Raw genomic sequence first — 21,506 nt, 5'->3', positions numbered from 1 at the left:
ACCTTATTAAACATGCCCGGGATTGATTGAAAAGGGCTGTTTATGAACGACGTTACCCACCAACCACTCTGAGAGATGTATGTCGAATCACCTTTGAGGAGTGGGACAATCTGGACCAACAGTGCCTTGATGAACTTGTGGATAGTATGCCACAATGAATACAGACATGCATCAATGCAAGAGGACATGCTACTGAGTATTAGAGGTACCGGTGTGTACAGCAATCTGCACCACGAAATCTGAAGGTCTCACTGTATGGTGATACAACATGCAATGTGTGGTTTTCATTAGCAATAAAAAGGCAGAAATGATGTTTATGTTGATCTCTATTCCAATTTTCTGTACAGGTTCCAGAACTCTCAGAACCGAGGTGATGCAAAACTTTTTTTGATGTGTATATGATATGGTCCATTGTAAGATGGCTGCAGTGGCTTATACACTGCATCATGCCATAAAAAAACATAATCACATCTCATCAGCTCATCAGAAACAAAGGGGTCACAGGTCTGCTGTATTTCGGAGCAATGGGACATAGCTGCTGGATTTGTGCACATGGCATGTGTATGAAGTTTGACAGTTCAGAGTGATCGTTTGACATGTTTTGAAGAACTTGTTGGGCACTTCTATAGGTTGTCCTTATACATGTCCTTCACTCATGGCTTTTGGATCTTCTTTCAGTGAAACACGGAGGCGCATGAGGACAATGGCAATCTCTCTGTCAACCATTGCAATTAATGACACCAAAGAGACACTTTCAATTTCTGGTGCATTCACTCAGTGCCAAGTGGTTAGCTGTGGTTCCAATATGCTTCATATCCAAAACAATGGTGAGGCCTTTGAACAGATATGACTTGAATTGTCTTCCTTGGTCTGCTGTAACTTTTAGTAGTATACCAAAATGGGCGGTCCATCAGCAGAAGAACGTGATCATGATGGTTTTGGCAGTAATGTCAGCCATAGGCAACACCTCCACACAGCATTTGAAATGATCAATGGCTTTAAGACAGCAGGTATACCCTTCTGACTGTGGGCGCAGTCCAGCAATGTCCAGATGCACATGCTCAAATCTTTATTTCAGTAGAATGAACATACCAAGAGGTGCCCTGTCATGTCGCCCAACTTTTTACCATTTACAGGCCATACATTGGTGCACACATCCCTTACACTCTTTGTGCATGTTTGGCCAAACAGAAGCTCACTTCACCATGTTCATAGTGCCCCTACTCCAGGATGCAACAGGTCATGTAAGGAGGTGACTGACTGCTGCCAAAAGTCAGCAGTCACAAATGGTCACCGTTTGGTAATTGTGATGTCACAATATAGCAGCATGTTTGGCAAAGGTACTGTAGAATGATGTAACAGTAGGCCTGATAGTTGTATCCAAAAGTCTTGCAGCTCACAGAGTGCTTGTTTCACTCAGCAAGAGCTTCAAAATCAGCTATGTCAGTGATCACTTTGATCTGACAGAGAGCGTCTCCTGGCACATTCAGGTCAGGTCTCCCTCAAAAAGAAATATGAGGGTGGCGAACTGCCTGATATTGTCTAGATGGTTCAGCTCATATGGTGATGCTTTCTCTGGACGCTGGCAAAAAGTGTATGTCAGAGGCTTGTGGTCTGTGAGAAGGATGAATTGCCATCCCTCAAACATAATGGCAAATCTCCTTACCGGAGGCGCATGCCATGTACAGTTCACAATGATACGTGGACCCAATTATGCTGTGATGGTGATAAATTTTGTTTGAGAAAGGACAAGGGCTACCAGTGTCCTCCTACTTTCTGTTGCAGAGCACAGATAGCAATGGCAGATATGTCAACCATTAGGGTGAGAGATGCCTGTGGAACTGGGTGTGCTAACAGAGTAGCTTCTGCGATGGCAGTCTTCACCTTGTAAATGCCAGCTTGGCCTCATTATTCCATGGCAGTTTACCCTTTGGCCTCTGCGCACCATGCAAGAATTCATTCAATGGTGCAGCCAGGAGGACATGGTTGGAACAAAGAACGATAGAAATTGGTGATGCAAAGAATTTGTCATAGTTCTCTAACTGTCTTAGGATGGACAAAATTAACTATAGCTTTGACTTTCTGCTGTGGCCTTGAGCATTGATAGTGTAGCCTAGGAATTGAACCTCTGCTGCTCCAAAAATGCACTTTGACGGGTTCATAAGCAGACTAAGTGCATGAAGATGAGTGAAAATTTGCCGTAAGTATGACAGGTGTTCTGCCTCAGAGCCTGAGATGACCAAAACATCATTAATGTACACATTTAAAAAAAAATCTAGGTTATGTGTAATGTCAATCATGAATTGTTGGAACATTTGGGCAGCATTCCAAAGCTCAAAAGGCATTCAAGTGAATTCAAACAATCCAAATGGTGTGCAGACAGCACTCTTAGCAATGTTGTCTGGTTCCACAAGTATTTGGTAAAATGCACATAGTAAAACCAGGATAGTCAGAATGCACTTAGCAAGGATGTTGAATGTAAAATCTTACATCTGCAATATTGGATATGTAGTGTCCTGCGGTCAGCAGGAAAGAACTAATGATCAAGTTTGAACACACCTTATTATAACTAAAATGCCTTCTTGGCATGCACTAAATTCCAAATGCAAGAACAACAAGAGGCACAACAATTCTTGTGGTGGCAGACCCGGATAATAAGACAAGACAATGAAAAGAAAATAATAACCAAAACACTACTCTACACAATTACAAAGATACAACTTTCTACTGAAGGCTACAGCAAGTGTCTACTATGCCAGAGCCAGTGTAGGTATTTGCCGGAGCTGTCCTAGCTGTAGGTACACACTGCCGTTCTGACTCTGCTGGCATGCTTATAATGCCAATTTGGTGGAGTGCTACACATAGTTACATTAGTTCCAATTGGTGGATCTCTGTCTCGTGGCTTTTCATGGAGTAGTTCCATGTTTATGTGGAAAGTCTGTTGTTGTTTACATCCACTGGCAATGTTTTGATCTGAACTCTTGAAGGGAGGTCAGCAGCCCCCCCCCCCCCTTGTTTGTCTGCTGTGTGGGCCCTCTAACTGATAAGGGGCCACTACGACAGGATAACAGTCACGGATGGTTCTGACCTTGAGCTGTCTGTAATCTCCACATGGGCAGCATCCACTATTCTTCTTTGTTACCACATGCAGTGGAGATGCCCAACTACTGCCCGAAGGGTGCCATATTCCCTGTGTGCGCACAAACAAGAAATCCTGCTTTGCTACCTTCAGTTTCTCCAGTGTCAAGTGGAATGATCAAACATGAAGTGGTGGTCCTGGTGTGATTAATAAATATTGTACAGTTGAGTGCTACACAGTTGCTAGCATGGGCATCTGGTGTGTGAACTCCAGGGTCTGCTTGAAGATCTCTATTAAGAAAGAGTCACTGATTATCATTTACACTGCAGTGTCATCCGCATGACGTACTCACCCTTGGCTTATCAGATTGATAGTGGTATCAAGGAGGCATCAGTGACAGAGGTAGGTAGGAGCCCATAGACCAATAGGAAGTTTGCTCTGAGTATGAGGTACATTATGTTTGCTAAGAAGAATTGTCACTTGAATTTGCATCACAGGTCTATGTTTAACATTAACTTGACTCAACATATGTTGAGATTGTGGAACCAATGGCAGCAAAAAAGTGGCAGTCATCACAGTTGAGCTTGGCAGATGGGCAGATGGATAAACTGAGATGAAAGCACCTGTGTTTACCAGAAAGTGTACCTTTGTATTATGCTCTGTTACAAACAGTTGATGGTTGCCATCTGGAGAGAGAGTGGCCACCATCACTAACTACTTGTTAAGTATCTGCACAATGGACTGCACTTCCACACCCTGGAACCAAACTGTAAGTGGTACCAGCAGGCTCTTGGTGACAAGGGTGAACGACTGTACTTTCCTGGAGTGTGGTGTTGACGGGATTGATGGTTAGTACTCTAAGATTCCAAGGCAGAAAATTGTGCATTAAGCTTAGCAATCTGTGCTTGTATTGCAGTGAGGGTATTATTTGCCTGAGGCTATAGGCAAACTATGGCAACCCACAAGGACGGATAGGCTCTGCTATGCAAACCACAGTTTGTGTAAGCACATCAAGATGGCCAGTGCACACTGTTAATATCTTCCATATGTCAGGTGGCAGCCTCAATAAACAGACGTTCTGCAGGATGTCTTTGTTAAGAGCATTTCTCACTAACGTATGCAGACAGCACAGTAGCTGTGATGAGTACAATCCTGTGGCTCTTCAGTGCAGAGTAGCTTCTCCAATCTCTTTGTCTCAGATTGTGAGAGGGTGGCAATCTGGTTGTTGTTGATAGTTGTGTAGCAATCAGTGCTTGGTGGTTAGTCAGAATGTTTTCCAGCTCCATGGCCCTATCTTTGTTGAGTGCTGCAACAACATTACTAAACTTTGTGCCATCTGTGGTTATGTGTGCTAACACAAATTGGCTTTCTAACTGCACAAGCCAAAAGACAGGATTCTATTGCCAATAAGATGGCATTTTTACCATAATCTGTTTGATTACTGCACCTGTAAGCATGTCTTCAGTTGGTAGAGGATATGACATCATGTATTTATGGTGAAAATAATGTGAAAGATTCACAATAAGGCTGATGTGGATGTTCCTTACTTAGCTTGACACAGCATGCTGTGAAGTGTCAGTGACTTTCAAATATCATGTTGGGTCACCAACTGTTGCAGGCTTAATAAGTCCACTTCATTGCAACATTTGAAACTATTTTGTTAACTCATTCACTGTTTTTTTAGACATAGAATCAAACAACAGAATGGTTGCAAAATAGAGAGCAAACATAAATCCATGAGATGTCAAAGGTAATTACTGCATGGAGTGATCACTTGTGTGTTGTGTGCATAGCACTACTCTTCACTTCACACTGCACTTCAGGTGTTTGTTTACCAGCTTCACAAAATATACTTACTGCACACCCCCTACAATAAATATTTTTTGATCTAAGTTATACTGCCCCTAAAGGTTACAGCATAGGATAAAGTTGAATTTAAAAAACGCTAACAATATCGTTTGCTGATTAACAAAATTAGAGATGTTTCTTTCTAAGTGCAAAGCTAGCAGAATTTGGTTACATTAACAATGTGCTGGTGCCACTTCAGTTTATTATCCACTTGAATGCCCAGGAACTTCATACATAGTGCTTTACCTTGTATGTGCCCATTGATCTCTACTTCTGGTGCTTGTAATTAGTCTTTAGTTGCATGGAACTGCATAATATGAGTACTGATAAGATTAAGTGTTAATGTGAGTTTGCAGTGAACCAGCTGTACGCCTTCTCTATTATTCTCCTGGCTGTGTATGGTATAGAAGTGTTTGGGCCATTTATTAGGAGACTTGCACATGTCTATCATGAAACATAATACATTTTGAAGAGCTTCCCATTGTCCTGGATAAGTAATTTATGTAAGTCTAAAACAGCACTTGGCTTCTATTGTAATTGTCCCAGATTTGTTGCAAGGAAAAACTAGATTCATAATATCGCAAGCATATTTTTGGAAATAAATTTCTCCTCTATTGTTGTGTTCTGTTAAATCTTCCCATTGTTCATACTGTAAATTCACTCTGGATAGTGTAAAAGGTTCAGCATTTATCATTCTATGTAATTAAATTATTCCCTTGCCAGTTAAAGCTGTTTGACATGCATATTTTGTTAATACTGCTTGACTATTGTGGTCAAAAGAACTATTTATTATGTGGATCACATCTACTTCATTAAATTTGGATTAAGAAATAAATTATCAACTCCTGCTGCACTATTACCTTCTCTTCCTGATGCTAAGGTTACTGTGAGGATAAAAAAACTTGAACATCAAATAATAGAAAGTCCTGAATGGAATGACAACAATATGTAAAAGGTAGATCGCTTCTCAACACATAGCAGAAGTGTTGAATTGCAGACAGGTGCAATGGAAAAGACTGCAAAAATATTAAGCTTACACACAAAGTCCTTCTTCCAAAATAGAAAACACTCACACATTCACACAAGCAGAACTCATACACACATGATGACTCTCTCCAAGCACTGGAGTCCTCTTACAAATGAGTCTGATGTGAAAAGCTATCTGCTAGGTGGGTAGTAGGAATAAGGAGGAGGCATGGAGTAAGAAGGTGAAGGGATAGCAGAGTACAGGTGGGGGAAGATGCTCTGGTGCCTGTGTGGGAATGCAGGGACATGGTGGGGACATGATAGTGCTGATAGGTACATTGACAAAAGGCTGTGATGACTGTGTGTGTGTGTGTGGGGCATGGGGGGGGGGGGGGGGGAGGAGGAGAGGAGAGAAGCAGAGAGAAAAAAAGACTGTCTAGAGCATTGGTGGTATGGAAGGTGTGTGTGATGCTGCGTGGGAGCAGGGAAGGAGGGCAGGGACTAGTGAAGGTTGAAGCCAGGAGGTCTTTGGGAACAAAAGATATGATGTAGGGGGAGTTCTCACGTCCACAGTAAAAAAACCTTGTAATGGTAGGAAGAATCCAGGTGGTGTAGGCTGTGAAACAGTCATTAAAGTGAAGCACATCATATTGGGCGTCATGTTCAGCAACTGGGTGGTCCAGCTGTTTCTTGGCCAGAGTTTGGTGGTGGCCATTCAAGTGGACAGACAGCTTGTTAGTGGTCATGCCCACTTAGAAAGGGCAAGTGATTGCAGCTTAGTCTGCAGATCAAATGGCTGCTGGGTAAGAGATGCCTGTGATGGGACTGGAATAAGTGGTAGTGTGAGGGTGTAGGGACAGAATTTACATCTAGGTCTCTTGCAGGGATATGAGCCATGAGGCAACAGAGTGGGAGCAAGGGTGGAATAGGCATGGACAAGGATATTGCATTGGGTTTGGTGAGCGTACTACTGTGGGAGGGGTGGGGGATAGTGGGGAGGCATTTCTGCATTGCAGGGCATGTCAAGAGGTAACTCAAAACCCTAGTGGAGAATGAGATTCCACTGCTGCAGTCCTGGTGGTACTTTATCATGAGAGGAGTGCTCCTTTGTGTCTGGACAATGGGTATTTGGGAGACGGTAGGTGACTGGAGAGACAAGGTGCGGGTTATCTGTTTCCAAACAAAGTTGAGAGCATAATTTCAGTCTGTGAAGGCAGAGTGAGACTCTTGGCATATTTGAAGAGAGACTGCTCATCACTACAGATGCCATGACCATAGGTGGCTAGGCTCTATGGAAGGGATTTCTTACTATAGAATGAGTGGGAGCAGTTGAAGTGGAGGCATTATTGGCAACTGGCAGATTTGTTGTGAAGAAAAGAAATGATGTACCCAACCTTGAGGTAACTGGACATCATTCATGGTCACCATGGCCAACTAAGTCCTCATCCACATACTAAGTCTCCTTGCACACATCACCTTCAAACAAATCTGTGTTATTTATGAATTGCTGTGTTTCAGCAATGGGCACCAACATGCCACCATTCTATGCCAAATGATTCATGGGCTGTCTAGGGGAACCCTTAATAACAACCCAGAATCCCAAAATCCTCATGTGTTTCGGGTTCACTGATGAAATCTACATGATCTGTAATGAGAGTGAGGAGACACTATCCACATTCCTTCAGAACCTCGACAACTTCTTCCCTATTTGCCAAGCCGGGTCCTTCTCAACCCAACAAGCAACCTTCCCCAATACTGACCTCTACCTCAAGGAGGGCTACAACAGTATCTCCACCCATTTCAAACCTACCAACCACCAAAGATGTCTCCATTTCAACAGCTGACATCCATTCCACACCAAGGAGTGCCTTCCATATAATCTCATCACCTGTGATCATCACATCTATAGTGATGAGTAGTCCCTCTCCAAATATCCCAAGGGTCTCATCAAGGCCTTCACAGACTGAAATACCTTCTCAACATTGTCAAAAACAGATCTCCTGTGCCTTGTCTCTCCAGTCACACACCACCTCCAACACACCCACTGTCTGGCCACAAAGGAGAACAATGCAATATCCTTATCCACCACCATTCCAACCCTGCTCCCAACCCCTTGCCTCATGGTTCATATCCTGCAACCGACCTAGAGGCAAAGCCTGCCCCATACATCCTCCAACTACCACCTATCCATTCCTCCCACAAGCATGTCCTATCCCTGTGTGATCTACAAACTAAGCTGCAACTACTGCACTCTCCCAGCTTGGATATGACAGATTGGGTCTGCATAAGTGGCCACTGACAAATTGTAATCAAGAGGCAGCTGGACCATCCAATTACTGAAAATGCTGCCCAAAACAATGTGCTTCACTTTAAAGACTGCTTCATGGCCTGCACCAACTGGATTCTTCCTACCAGCACCTGAGTTCTGTCTGCATAAGTGGCCACTGACAAATTGTAATCAAGAGGCATTTGGACCATCCAATTACTGAAAATGCAGCCCAAAACAATGTGCTTCACTTTAAAGACTGCTTCATGGCCTGCACCAACTGGATTCTTTTTTCTTCCAGCACCTGATTTTCTGAACTGTACGGACAGGAACCCTCCCTACAACATATCCTTCATTCCCTTAACCCCTGGCCTCACCCTTCACTAACGCCTGGCCTCACCCTTCACTAATCCCTGTCCTCCACCTATCTACCATCCCCTTCCCTGCTTCCACTCCAGCACTACACATGTCTTCTGTTCCACGAACGCTCCTTCTGCTCTTTTCTCCTTTCCTCTATTTCTCTGCTCTCCCCCTCCCTCTTCTCTACCTCCCCCTCCCTCCCTCCCCAAGAACAGCCTCCTGCATCTTCCCCAATCCCTACCCTGCTCTCCCCCCCTCCTCACCCAATGCCTCCTCCTTACCCACCACCACTGACCCCAGCAGATTGCTGCTCATATCACATGCAGTCGTAATTCGACTGTAGCGCTGGAAGACATTGGTCATGTGTACGTAAGTTTTGTTGGTGTGTGTGTGTGTGTGTGTGTGTGTGTGTGTGTGTGTGTGTGTAAAGGAATTTGTCCAAAAGCTTAATAGTTCAGAAACCTCAGTAGCTGAGTGTTTAACCAGACAGTTATGGTACAGTAGACACTTATCACAATGGCTTGTTGAAATCCAAGTGCAAGAAGAACTTAAGTGGGGTAGTGCTTCATATAGCTGGGTCCAATGATCTGACCACACACAACATTGCTTATCATTTATTTATTTGCCCATTAATTTATTGTGTTTTGTAGATCCTATTATGAAGAAAACATTCACAAATTATATATATTTTCCACTTCTGTTTGTGTATGGAGCACAGGAAGAATGATTGTTTTAAATGCTTCTGTGCACACTGTAATTGGTCTGACATTTTCTTTGTAGTCTCCACAGTGGCAATGTACACAAAGGGCTGCAGTACATTCCTACATTCTTCACTTAATGCTAGTATTTGAAACTTATTAAGTAGGACTTCATGGGATAGTTGTCAACTGCCTTCAAGCATATGTTAGTTCCAGTTTTACAAAATTTATGGATTGCTCTTCCATGATACAAACAAACCTGTTATATTCTTGTTGTCCTTCATTGTGTACAATCAGTATTATCTGTCAGTCTTATCTGGTATGAACCCGACATACAGGAGCAATATTCTAGGATGAAACGCATAAGTGTTTTGTGTACAACATAAGTGTGTAGACTGACTGCATTTTGCTAGTATCCTGCAGTGAATGAAAGTCTGCCATCTACTGAACTTACTATTGAAGCCATATAATAATGTCACACTCAGGTATTTGTATGAGCTGTTGAAGCCAATTTTGATACATCAATATTATATTTCTGAACACTTAACAGAAGTTGCCAATCTTTGCACCACTTTAAAATCTTATCAGGATCTCTTCATTATAGGTGACAATCATGTTCAAAAAGTTTGAGGCTACTGTTGACATTTTCTGCAAGCCATTAATATACAACATGAATAGCAATAGACTCAACAAACTCCACCTGAAGGCACATCTGCATCTGTCAGTGACTTTCCATCAAATGTAACTGTATATAGGTCCCCATCGGGAAATTTTCATCTATTTCTGAAAAATTTGGACTCCTTGTTGTGCTATCTGTCAGACAGGGGGAAGCAAATTATTATTTGTGGGGACTTCAATGTAGATTCTCTGAAAGAGGGTAATAGGAAAAATGACCTTGATGTATTACTCGGTTCTTTCAATTTGACACCCGTTATTGATTTTCCTACTCGGGTGGTAAAGGATAGCAGCTCACTGATAGATAACTCGTTTATAGACCAAGATAAGTTTAACCAGATAAATGCTCAGCCTGTTGAGAATGGTCTTTCTGATAATGGTGCACAGCTAGTTACAATATATGAGATAGCTCCATTCAACAGTACTAAACAGTCCTCCAAAGTAGTATGTTCAGTCAACGATTTAACAATTGCAAATTTCAGGGAAAGCCTTCAGCAGTTAGACTGGCATGAGGTGTACCGCGAACCTGATGCCAATTTAAAATATAATTTATTTCATGACACTTTTGTAAATGCATTTGAAAACTGCTTCCCCAAGAAAATAGTTAAATATACCCATAAGAAACCATGTAACAAACCATGGCTTACTAAGGGTATAAAAATATCTTGTAACCGGAAAAGGGAAATGTATCTGACAGCAAGAAAGAGTAGTGACCCAGAAACTATCAAACATTATAAAAACTACTGTGCTATATTAAGAAAAGTTATTAAAAAATCCAGAAGTATGTGTATCATGTCTGAAATCAGCAGCTCTGATAATAAAATTAAAACAATTTGGAATATTATTAAAAAAAGAAACAGGTCAACCAAGAGCACAGGAAGACAGTATTACCATCAAATTGAATGAAAACTTTATGAACAATAAGTCAGAAGTTTAAAATATTTTAATAATCATTTTCTAAATGTTGTGGATATAGTAGGATCCAGGTGTTCATTAGAAGATGCTAGGCTGTTAATGGAAGAGGCCATACCTATGCAATTTGATACAATTGAAGTCTCACCCACTTTTCCCTCTGAAATTAGGAAAATAATAAACTTCCTTAAAAGCAAAAACTCACATGGAATTGATGGCATTTCCAGCAAAATACTAGAAGCTTGTTCTCAACAGATAAGTAAGATTCTCAGCCACCTGTGTAATAGCTCTCTGGAACAGGGCATTTTCCCTGACAGACTGAAATATGCTATTGTTATACCTTTGCATAAAAAAGGGGACAGATATGATGTCAACAATTATCATCCAATCTCCCTTCTAACAGCTTTATCCAAAATTTTTGAGAAAGTGATGTATTCAAGAGTAGCTTCACATATCTGTAAAAATGATGTACTAGCAAAATTTCAGTTTGGTTTCCAGAAAGGTTTTTCAACAAAAAATGCCATATATGCTTTCACCAATCAAATTTGGAATGATCTGAATAGCCGAACACCACCCATTGGGATTTTTTGTGATCTGTCAAAGGCTTTTGATTGTGTAAATCATGAAATTCTGCTAGACAAGCTCAAGTATTGTGGCATGAGTGGGACAGTGCACAAATGGTTTAATTCGTACCTAACTGGAAGAGTGCAGAAAGTTGAAATAAGCAGTTCTCATAATATGCAAAGATCAACACGTTCCTCAAATTGGGGAACTATCAAGAATGGGGTTCCACAAGGGTCGGTCTTGAGTCCTTTGTTGTTCTTAATATATATTAATGACTTGCCATTCTATATTCATGAAGAGGCAAAGTCAGTTCTCTTTGCTGATGATACAAGTATAGTAATCACACCTGACAAACAGGAATTAACTGGTGAAATTCTCAATAATGTCTTTCAGAAAATTACTAAATGGTACCTTGTAAATGGATCTCACTGAATTTTGATAAGACACAGTACATACAGTTCCGTACAGTAAATGGTATGACACCATTAATAAATATAGACCTTAATCAGAAGCATATAGCTAAGGTAGAATATTCAAAATTTTTAGGTGTGTTCATCGATGAGAGATTAAATTGGAAGAAACACACTGATGATCTGCTGAAACATTTGAGTTCAGCTACTTATGCAATAAGGGTCATTGCAAATTTTGGTGATAAACATCTTAGTAAATTAGCTTACTATGCCTATTTTCACTCATTGCTTGCATATGGCATCATATTTTGGGGTAATTCATCACTGAAGAATAAAGTATTTATTGCACAAAAGCATGTAATCAGAATAATAGCTGGAGTCCACCCAAGATCATCCTGCAGACATTTATTTAATGATCTAGGGATATTCACAGTAGCTTCTCAGTATATATACTCTCTTATGAAATTTGCTATTAACAACCAAACCCAATTCAAAAGTAATAGCAGTGTGCATAACTACAATAGTAGGAGAAAGGATGATCTTCACTATTCAGGATTAAATCTAACTTTGGCACAGAAAGGGGTGAATTATACTGCCACTTAAGTCTTTGGTCACTTACCAAATAGTATCAAAAGTCTGACAGATAACCAACAAGTGTTTAAGAAGAAATTAAAAGAATTTCTGAATGACAACTCCTTCTACTCCATAGAGGAATTTTTAGATATAAATTACGAAAAAAAAGAAAAAAACCAAAAAAAAATTATTAAAAATTTTTTTTAATAAAAAAGTTGTTATATTAACTTAATTATGTTGTTAAATTAACTTAATTATGTCATGTATTGGAAAATTTGACTCATTCCACGTCATTACGAAATATCGTATTCATGATCCATGGAACTAGTATTAATCTAATCTAATCTAATCTGTAACTTGCTGTGTTCTTGCTACAAAATAGTCCTCAGCCCAGTCATTAAATGTTGATGTGGTACTTTTCAGATGTCAAAAATACTACACCCACTTTCTTACCTTGACCCATCACTTTTAAAATGTCATGAGAGAAAAGTGTGATCTGGTGATTCATTTAGAATCCTTTTTGGTCAGCGTGACACAGGTGATTCAGTATGAGATACCTTATTAATGTTGAGCTCAAAAGATGTTCTATAATTCTAAAACAGAAGGACAAAGTGTTGATCAGTTACGCTACTCTTCTTGTTTTCTTCTAACTTGTTTGTGTGAACAGTGCTGAAGTGGGAGTTGGGAATGAGCTGGAGGATACAGACTCGTGAAGTGTTGGTAGGATGAATTCAGATGGTGCAGGCTGTGCAGCAGTAACTGAAGTGAAGCACTTGGTGTTGAGCAACATGTTCAGTAACTGGATGGTCCAGCTGAGTCTTAGTCACAGTTTGGTGATGGACATTCATATAAACATGGACATTCATGTCTCCAAGTAGAGAGTAGCACAGTGGCTGAAGATTAGTTTGTAGCTCACATGGCTGCTTTCACAGGTAGCCCCAATGGAACAGGAGATGCCTCTGTTCATACTGGAGTAAGTGGTGCTGGGAGGATGTATGGGACAGGTTTTGCATCTAGATCTCTTGCAGGGATCGGAACAATGAGGCAAGGGGTGGGGAGCAGGGGTGGAATAGTAATAGACAATGATATCGTTTAGGTTCAGTGGGTGGCAGAATATCACTGAGGAAAGGGTGGGGAGAATAGTGGGTAGGATATTCCACATTTCAGGGCATGATGAGAAGTAGTTGAAACCACTGCAGAGAATGTGATTGTTTTGGGTGATATGAATCATGAGAAGAGTGCTCCTTTGTGGCCAGACTATGGGCTTGTGGGAGGGGTAGGTGAATGGAAAGCCAAGGTATGGGAGATCTGTTTATGAACAATGTTGGGAAGGTAATTTCAGTCTGTGAGGGCCTCAGTGAAACCTTTGGCATATTTGGAGACAGATTGCTCATCACTGCAGATGTGATGAATGATTTATTTCTGGACAATATTGGCAGGGTAATTACGGTTTGTTGGGAGCGTGGACAAGATTGACAGGAATACTGTGCAGCATGCACTCCAGATTCTGCAGATAGCAGCCCCATCCTGTCCCCACCATGCCCCGCTTGCTCCCCTACTCCTACCTTGCTCTACCTCCCCCTCTCGGTCCCATGCCTCCCCCTTACCCTCACCACCCACCTTTGATCGCTGCTCATGTCAGACATAGGCACAGCCTGCAGATGGAGCTGAGCAGCTATAGACAATAGTTGTGTGTACCTGTTACATTTTTTTATGCTTCTATGAAGGACTTTTTTCCCAAAAGCTTAAAGTTTAGCTGTCTTTTCACTGTGTCTGTCTGTGATTCAGTGCCTCCTCTATGTGATGAGTAGCACTCTATCCTTTTCATATTGTTGTTATTCCACCCTGGACTTTCCATTCTTTACACATATCTCTACCTATAGTCTTAAGCAATGCCTTATGTGCAATAGCCACTGTTACTTTAGAAGTTTCTTCGCAGAGACTGTATACTATGTAGGGTCCCTCTCATCACATACTGTTCTACTAGGTACATATTTATCCACTGCATGCTCTCAACTATTGTTTCAAAGTTGAGCCACATTTCCTCTGCTTGCTTCAGTCCAAAGCTAATATTTAGTATTCATGCTTGAGATATGACACTACAGCCCCTCGTCTAGTTTACTGAATGTGTAAATCTTTCCACTTATTTCAGTTGCCCTTCGTACTTTGGTGATCTCTGCAACAATCACCTCATGGTAACATATACCAGTTTCCAGTCAAAGATTTCAATGTAAGTTTTTGTCATTAAATGAAATATATGTTCATCTTGAGTGGACTTCTGAACTATCTGTTCTAAGTAATTTCCAGAGACCTGTTTTGCCAGATGTCTTGCGTGTCTCACACTTAAAAGAACTGTAACTTTTATTGGGGAAATTATTTTCTTAACAAGATACTACTACTAAAATTTATAGAATATGCACATGTAGTTCATAACTGTTGGAGTACATTATGCACGACACTGTTAAGCTTCCAGAAATTCTCAGAAATATACATTTAATCACTTATATATACACTGATATATAGGGTAACTATCATTAAAGTACTGTATATTCCTTTTATTTACATAGGGTAATATTAACAACCAAAATTAGCAGGAAGGCCACTACTTCAAAAAAATAATGCAGCTTTATTCACGTAAACATCTGCTGTTTATCTTCTGTGGCTAGCTTAATATTTACAAGGTCATATTGATATCTATCTAACAAGTAAGAACACCAAGAATGCTGCAAAACAGAGACCTGACTACAATGAACATTGTTAATTTTCATGCAACTAACAGTAATTTTCCATTCATGAACCTTGATAATCAGAAAATTTGTAATGGAGAATTAATGATATACCATTTTAATTCTCTTTTAGTTTTGTGGAGATTCCCAGTGTCTTGCCTAATATTTGAACAACTCCAATCAGTGTCATAGACAAGGAACCAAGGTCTACAATGAAACTGTTTCTGAATCTAGTGTGGTGGTTGTGTAAATCAAAGTTCAAACTGAACTCCTATTATTAAATGTTGTTTTACCAGCCACGTGCAGCTGCAACTCAAATAAAATTTCACAGTCAGGCTGAAACAGAGAAAGCTGAAATTTTGCTATGATAATTTTTTGATCCACTGATTTAAATGGTATATTTAGTCTTTCTGTAAACCCTATTAATTAAAAGTAACCACTTATAACAAAACCCTGAATCCACTCTTTATAGTGAGCTATTTCTGTTTTCATAAAAGTTTTTCTGTTTTCATAAACGAGGATAATGGAATGTAGTCAAATTAAGTCGGGTGATGCTGAGGGAATTAGATTAGGAAATGAGACACTTAAAGTAGTAAAGGAGTTTTGCTATTTAGGGAGTAAAATAACCGATGATGGTCGAAGTAGAGAGGATATAAAATGTAGACTGGCAATGGCAAGGAAAGCGTTTCTCAAGAAGAGAAATTTGTTAACATCGAGTATAGATTTAGGTGTCAGGAAGTCGTTTCTGAAAGTATTTGTATGGAGTGTAGCCATGTATGGAAGTGAGACATGGACGATAACTAGTTTGGACAAGAAGAGAATAGAAGCTTTCGAAATGTGGTGCTACAGAAGAATGCTGAAGATAAGGTGGGTAGATCACGTAACTAATGAGGAGGTATTGAATAGGATTGGGGAGAAGAGAAGTTTGTGGCACAACTTGACTAGAAGAAGGGATCGGTTGGTAGGACATGTTTTGAGGCATCAAGGGATCACAAATTTAGCATTGGAGGGCAGCGTGGAGGGTAAAAATCGTAGAGGGAGACCAAGAGATCAATACACTAAGCAGATTCAGAAGGATGTAGGTTGCAGTAGGTACTGGGAGATGAAGAAGCTTGCACAGGATAGAGTAGCGTGGAGGGCTGCATCAAACCAGTCTCAGGACTGAAGACAACAACAACAACAAAAGTAATTATCTTAAGAAATGACTGCAATCAAATGGCAAAAACATCCAAAACTACTGTTGCCTTTTATGCTGTTATGACTGTTAGATTCCCAAGTGTGACATTATAACTTTGTTGTTCTAATTGTTCTAGAGTAAATGATATCCTTAGTTACTTAATTAAAATTATTTGTTTATTTGTTTGTTTACTGTCCTTATAACAATCAGTTTCCAGACATTGTCATAGATTTTAGTTCACATACACAAGGGTTTGGTTAATGTGCATATGTGCACACACTGATATAAATAGTGAAGGTCAGAAATTATGCTATATACACTGTTGTGCACAGAGACTTTACAGCTTGAAATATAAATGCATACATTGATAAAGTGTGTGAAGATCAGAAATTATCATTTTTGTGTTGCAAAAACAAACTTATGCTATACATACTGTTTTGCAAAGAGATATTACAACTTTCTCTGAATAAGGTTTTTTTATTAATAAATGCTGAAGTTTATTCTTTAAAGTGTTTAAATTAACTGTCTTGATGCCAGATGGAAGTCTATTATAAAAGAGGATTCCAGTTGTATGTGGATTACAGTCTGCAGCCTTTTCTTTACTTGTAATTCTGCGAAAATTTTCTCTTCCACTTGTATTTTACCTATATGCGTTTGTTACATTATATTCTGGAGTTTGTTTCACAAACATTATTGCGTGCAGAATGTACATAGAGTAGATGGTTAGTACTTCAAATTTTCTGAAGATTTCTCTACAAGGCTCTCCCCTGTTTGCATTAGCTACCACTCTTACTGCCTTTCTTTTTCTTTATAAGGCCTATCTCACCCCAAAATATTCTGAGTCCATGTGAAGTAAGCACTCAGGCCAGAACTATGTTACAAGTTGTGAAAGTTCACACACCACTCTTAACATGCTAATGTCTCCTTGAAAGTCTGTGTTCCAAAATCTTAGCAGTAACATCTATGTAACAAGTTCACAAAATAAGTGCATGTCTGTAGCCTGTATTCACAAGCTCAGTGTATCTGTGTGACGTAGTTAACATGTCAAATTGAACTAGTGACTAGTATTAATTTTAAGAGCTTTTTCCTTGAGACAATGTGTGAATAATTCAGACTTTGGCCACCTATTGTTTTGACATAGACATACATTTATTTGTACTATTTTATCAAGAAGTGTGATGTGTTCACTGCCAGTATAAACTGAAGCCAATGTCATGATATTATGTGGTAAGAATTCATATGCTAAAGTGCACTGTGTTTAACTTTCCACTGTCATACTGTTTTGTAGGATTGTGAAAGTGACTGCCTGTAACCAGTCTTTAATATGAAGACCGAAACTGGTTATCATATTGCCGAAAGTGGCAATAAATGGGGAAAAAGTCATGTTATTTAAAAGTTGTGTGATGTATATTACTGCATTATTTCCCATAACACTGTTATTCAATGAACTTTCTTCAATAAGACACTTAGAGCAGAATAAAGGCTTCAAATAGGCACCTCGCAAGGTGCCACACCTAACTATTTCTTTCGCCGAAGTAATAAGACATTTTCTCTCCATCATGGGTAATATATCAAATTTAAGTAGCTTCGCACCATTATAACTAGCTTTGAAATGAGCAAGGGGAATGGGGAATAATTTACTGAATGCTGAAAGAATACCTGACTAGACAAAATGAAATATGAATAACTAAAAAAGTTTTTTTTTCCAGAACTTACCTCAAGATTTGGGTATGATGGTAATGAAGCACTCAAGAGGGTTGTGTTTCCATTCTTATCACATTCTTCCAGTGGAATGCAAACCTCCTCTACCAAGAACTTAACCATTTCCAAATGTCCAAAGCGTGCTCCATCCATTAAAATGGATGTACCTTCATTATCTTTAATTCTTGGATCAGCACCATTGGAAATCATTTCCCTCAGAGTCTAAAAACAAACTAAATTATAGTCTGGAACAGCCACTGGCTGTAAGTAAGGAAATTTAAGTAAGTGCCAAATTTCTGAAATGACAACAGTCATCAGTAATAAAATAGAAAATTGAAGACACCAGTTTCTCAGCAATTGACAATATTCAAAGTTATATTTTACAAACAGTCAACTGAGTCATTTCAATAAATTTAATCCTGTAAATGCTGTACTTTAATTACAATGATCATCATAAAAAGAGCTGCACTCAGAAAAGCAAGGCAGATTGCAATCACTGGCATGCAGGTAGATGGTACCTCACACACAAAATGATTCCACTTTCATCTTTGAAGGACCAATATTTATTGCTCTACATGGCTACAAAATGTTTGTGTTAGTATAACATCAGACCCTCGTGGTTGTGAATATAAGGGTCCAGATGTCACAGCTTGGAGTTGTACAGGTCTCACATGGTAGTCCTGTGATGCTCTATCCCATGCTGCTTGCACCTGAGTGTGTAGTTCCTGAAGATTGGCGGGTGGAGTTGGAGGCCTCATGGCATGCGACATGGTACCTGACAAATTCTCACTCTGGGAGAGATCAGGCAATGCAATTGGCTATGGCAGAGAACCCACAGCTGCAAGGCATGTTTAGGAGATGGCAGTGGTATGAAGTTGAGTGGTGTTCTGTTGAAATAGACCATGGCCATGGACATTCACAAATGCCAAAGCTATCTGTTGCAGGACCTCCTCCATATATTGTGCAACTGTCACAGGGCCAGTTAGGAATACTAATAGTGAATCGGCATCACTAGATATTCCTCCTAAGACCATCACACCAGACTGGTGGAATGTGTACTGGGAGACCACAAATTGCTCCAGAAACAGACCCAATGGTCACCACCTCCAAGGCAGATGTGGAACTTGTCACTAAAGATGACCCACTGTCAACTTGCAGGGCTCCATGTCAGTCACTACTGACACCAAGTGAGTTGGGCACAATGTCTTGGGGGATGTGAGTGGGCAACCATTGTAACAGTCAGCGTGAGGCAAGCCCTGCCCGATGCAATTGTCTGCCAATGGTATGAGGGCTATTCAGAAAGTAGGGAACATTTCCGTCTGACGCCACTAGGTAAGCACTGATAGCATTTATTTTGGTAAGTGCATGCTCGGCAGCTCAGTCAGCATCCATCCATGACAGTGGGAATGTCTTTGCACATCTGGTTTTTTCAATATTCGAATTTGAAATGTGCACCCCAATTGAAAATCATGCCAGTTGTGAGGCGCAGTTTTTGTTCACAAAAAACCTAAAACCTATAGAAGTTTATCGTGAACTGTGTTAAGTGTATCGAAACAACGTAATGAGTGAATGTTCCATCTGGAAATGGTGCATTTGGTTCAAAAATGGCCGAACCAATGTTCATGATGAAGAGAAGAGTGGATGCCCTAGCATTGTGACTGACGATCTTGTCACTAAAGTTGATGAAATGATTCGTGAAAACCGCCACTTCACAATAACAGAGCTTTCGCTTTCATTTCCAAAAGTTTAACAGACTTTATTGTTTGAAATTGTCACTCAAAAGCTAGGCTACCACAAATTTTGTTCATGATGGGCGCCCAAATTGCTTACAGAGCACCATAAAGAACAGCGAATGGGGGCAATGTTGACATTTCTGGAGGCCTACCACAAACAAGGTGATTCATTACTGGATCAAATCATAACAGGTGATGAGGCTTGGGTGAAACACATCAATTGCGAGACAAAATTACAGTCCATGGAATGGAGGCACACAAGGTCCCCCCAAAAACCTTGTCAGCAAGGAAGTTGATGGTGACAGTGTTTTGGGACAGGCAAGGTATGCTTCTTATTGATTTTGTCGAATGTGGAGCAACCATAAATTCAGCCTGGTACTGTCAAACTTTGCACAGCCTTAGAAGAGCAGTTAAAAAGGAAACGCAGAGGAAACCTGACATCCAAAATTTTGCTTTTGCATAACAATGTCTGACCTCACATGGCAAACTGCACAAAGGAACTCCTTAATTCATTCAAATGGTAAATTTCCCCTCATCCACCCTACAGCCCTGATCTTGCACCAAGCGACTTCCACTTGTTTCTCAAGATGAAGAACTGGCTTGCAATGCAACGCTTTGATGACGATGCGGAACTGCAGGCAGGTGTGTCTGACTGGCTAAAGCCTCAGGTGGCAGAATTTTATGACGAAGGTCTTTCATAGCTTGTCCACCACTATGATAAGTGTCTCAATGTGTTTGGTGACTATGTGGAAAAGTAGTATGTCCATCTCTCTTTCAAATGTATATAATAAAATGTATTTCTTGTACTTAGTTTTTTTTTTAATGCCAAAACGTTCTCTACTTTCTGAATGGCCCTCGTACTAGCACTTTGAGGATGTTCCATAGAAGGCAGGTCAGCTCACTGAATGGTTTCTATCATTGCATTGGATCTGCACATGTGCAGTGGACAATCCATTAACCCATCCTTCCATGTGATGCATGTCAGTTGTCCAGAACCTACAATGTGTGCATGTGTGCTTTCCTTCATCCACTGCTGCCAGCAACATGCAATGGGGGTGCCTGTATGTCAAATGTTGTGCACAATACAGTGATGGGACCATCTACCCCCCTGCAACACCACAATCCAGCCTCTCTTGAACTTATGTAGCTGAACAGTCAGCTGTCTAACATGTTGTTTTGGCATAGTGCAGATTCAGGTGATACGCTAGTGATTCTAACAGCTGTCATACTGGCTGGTATGGCCACTTGGGTCCCCCTTATACAAACTACAGGTATGATCTCACGGCCCCACCAAAGGTCCCTGAGTGCACAGCCAACCATACAAAAGTAACCACTGTCATAGCTGATGGTGTGCAACATATCCACCCAGTTTGCAGTGGATCAGTCAGGTACTTCTGGGTGCAGCTCTTCTTATGATGACCAGTGAACAAGACGCTTTTATCTGCTCACCTTGATATCTCCATTGTATACTGCCTGTCTCAAACGCCCATCATCTTTCATCGCCCCCATTTTGTGTTTTAAGACAAAATGTGCCTAAAATACAAAAATTGGACGCTTTCAAATTTACTGTAATTAGTTTTTATATATGTATATCATTGGCACAATATCACATGCATAAGACAGGAAGATAATAAAGTGAATCAAGCTATGAAATAATCTGCTGTGTCAGTTTCTTAAAAATGTAAATCATTTTTGTAACTCAATAATGTTTGTGCAAACTTGAGCACAATCAAACAATTATCATAAATTAATTAAATTGAGTTCAGACACTGTAATTATGTAAAGAAATAATTAAATGTATATTGTTCATGTGAGTAG

At 40.2% G+C, this 21,506-nt stretch overlaps 1 protein-coding gene across 1 annotated transcript in view; it reads right to left on the bottom strand.

The window, feature by feature from the left end:
- LOC126244783 (serine/threonine-protein phosphatase 6 regulatory ankyrin repeat subunit B-like) overlaps window positions 1-21,506 on the bottom strand; it is a 285,876-nt gene that overhangs the window by 221,498 nt on the left and 42,872 nt on the right. The window contains exons 2-3 of the mRNA XM_049948266.1: window positions 21,138-21,221; window positions 17,971-18,177 (exon numbers count right to left, since the gene is read on the bottom strand). Of these exons, the coding sequence (XP_049804223.1) occupies window positions 17,971-18,177; window positions 21,138-21,197 (267 nt within the window). The 5' untranslated portion in view covers window positions 21,198-21,221. The remainder of the gene's footprint in view (window positions 1-17,970; window positions 18,178-21,137; window positions 21,222-21,506) is intronic.

Source organism: Schistocerca nitens, chromosome 1 (genome assembly GCF_023898315.1).
Source record: "Schistocerca nitens isolate TAMUIC-IGC-003100 chromosome 1, iqSchNite1.1, whole genome shotgun sequence".
NCBI classification, from domain to species: domain Eukaryota; kingdom Metazoa; phylum Arthropoda; class Insecta; order Orthoptera; family Acrididae; genus Schistocerca; species Schistocerca nitens.
Note: the sequence above shows the minus strand (reverse complement) of the source record. Positions and strands in the feature narration are given on the sequence as shown.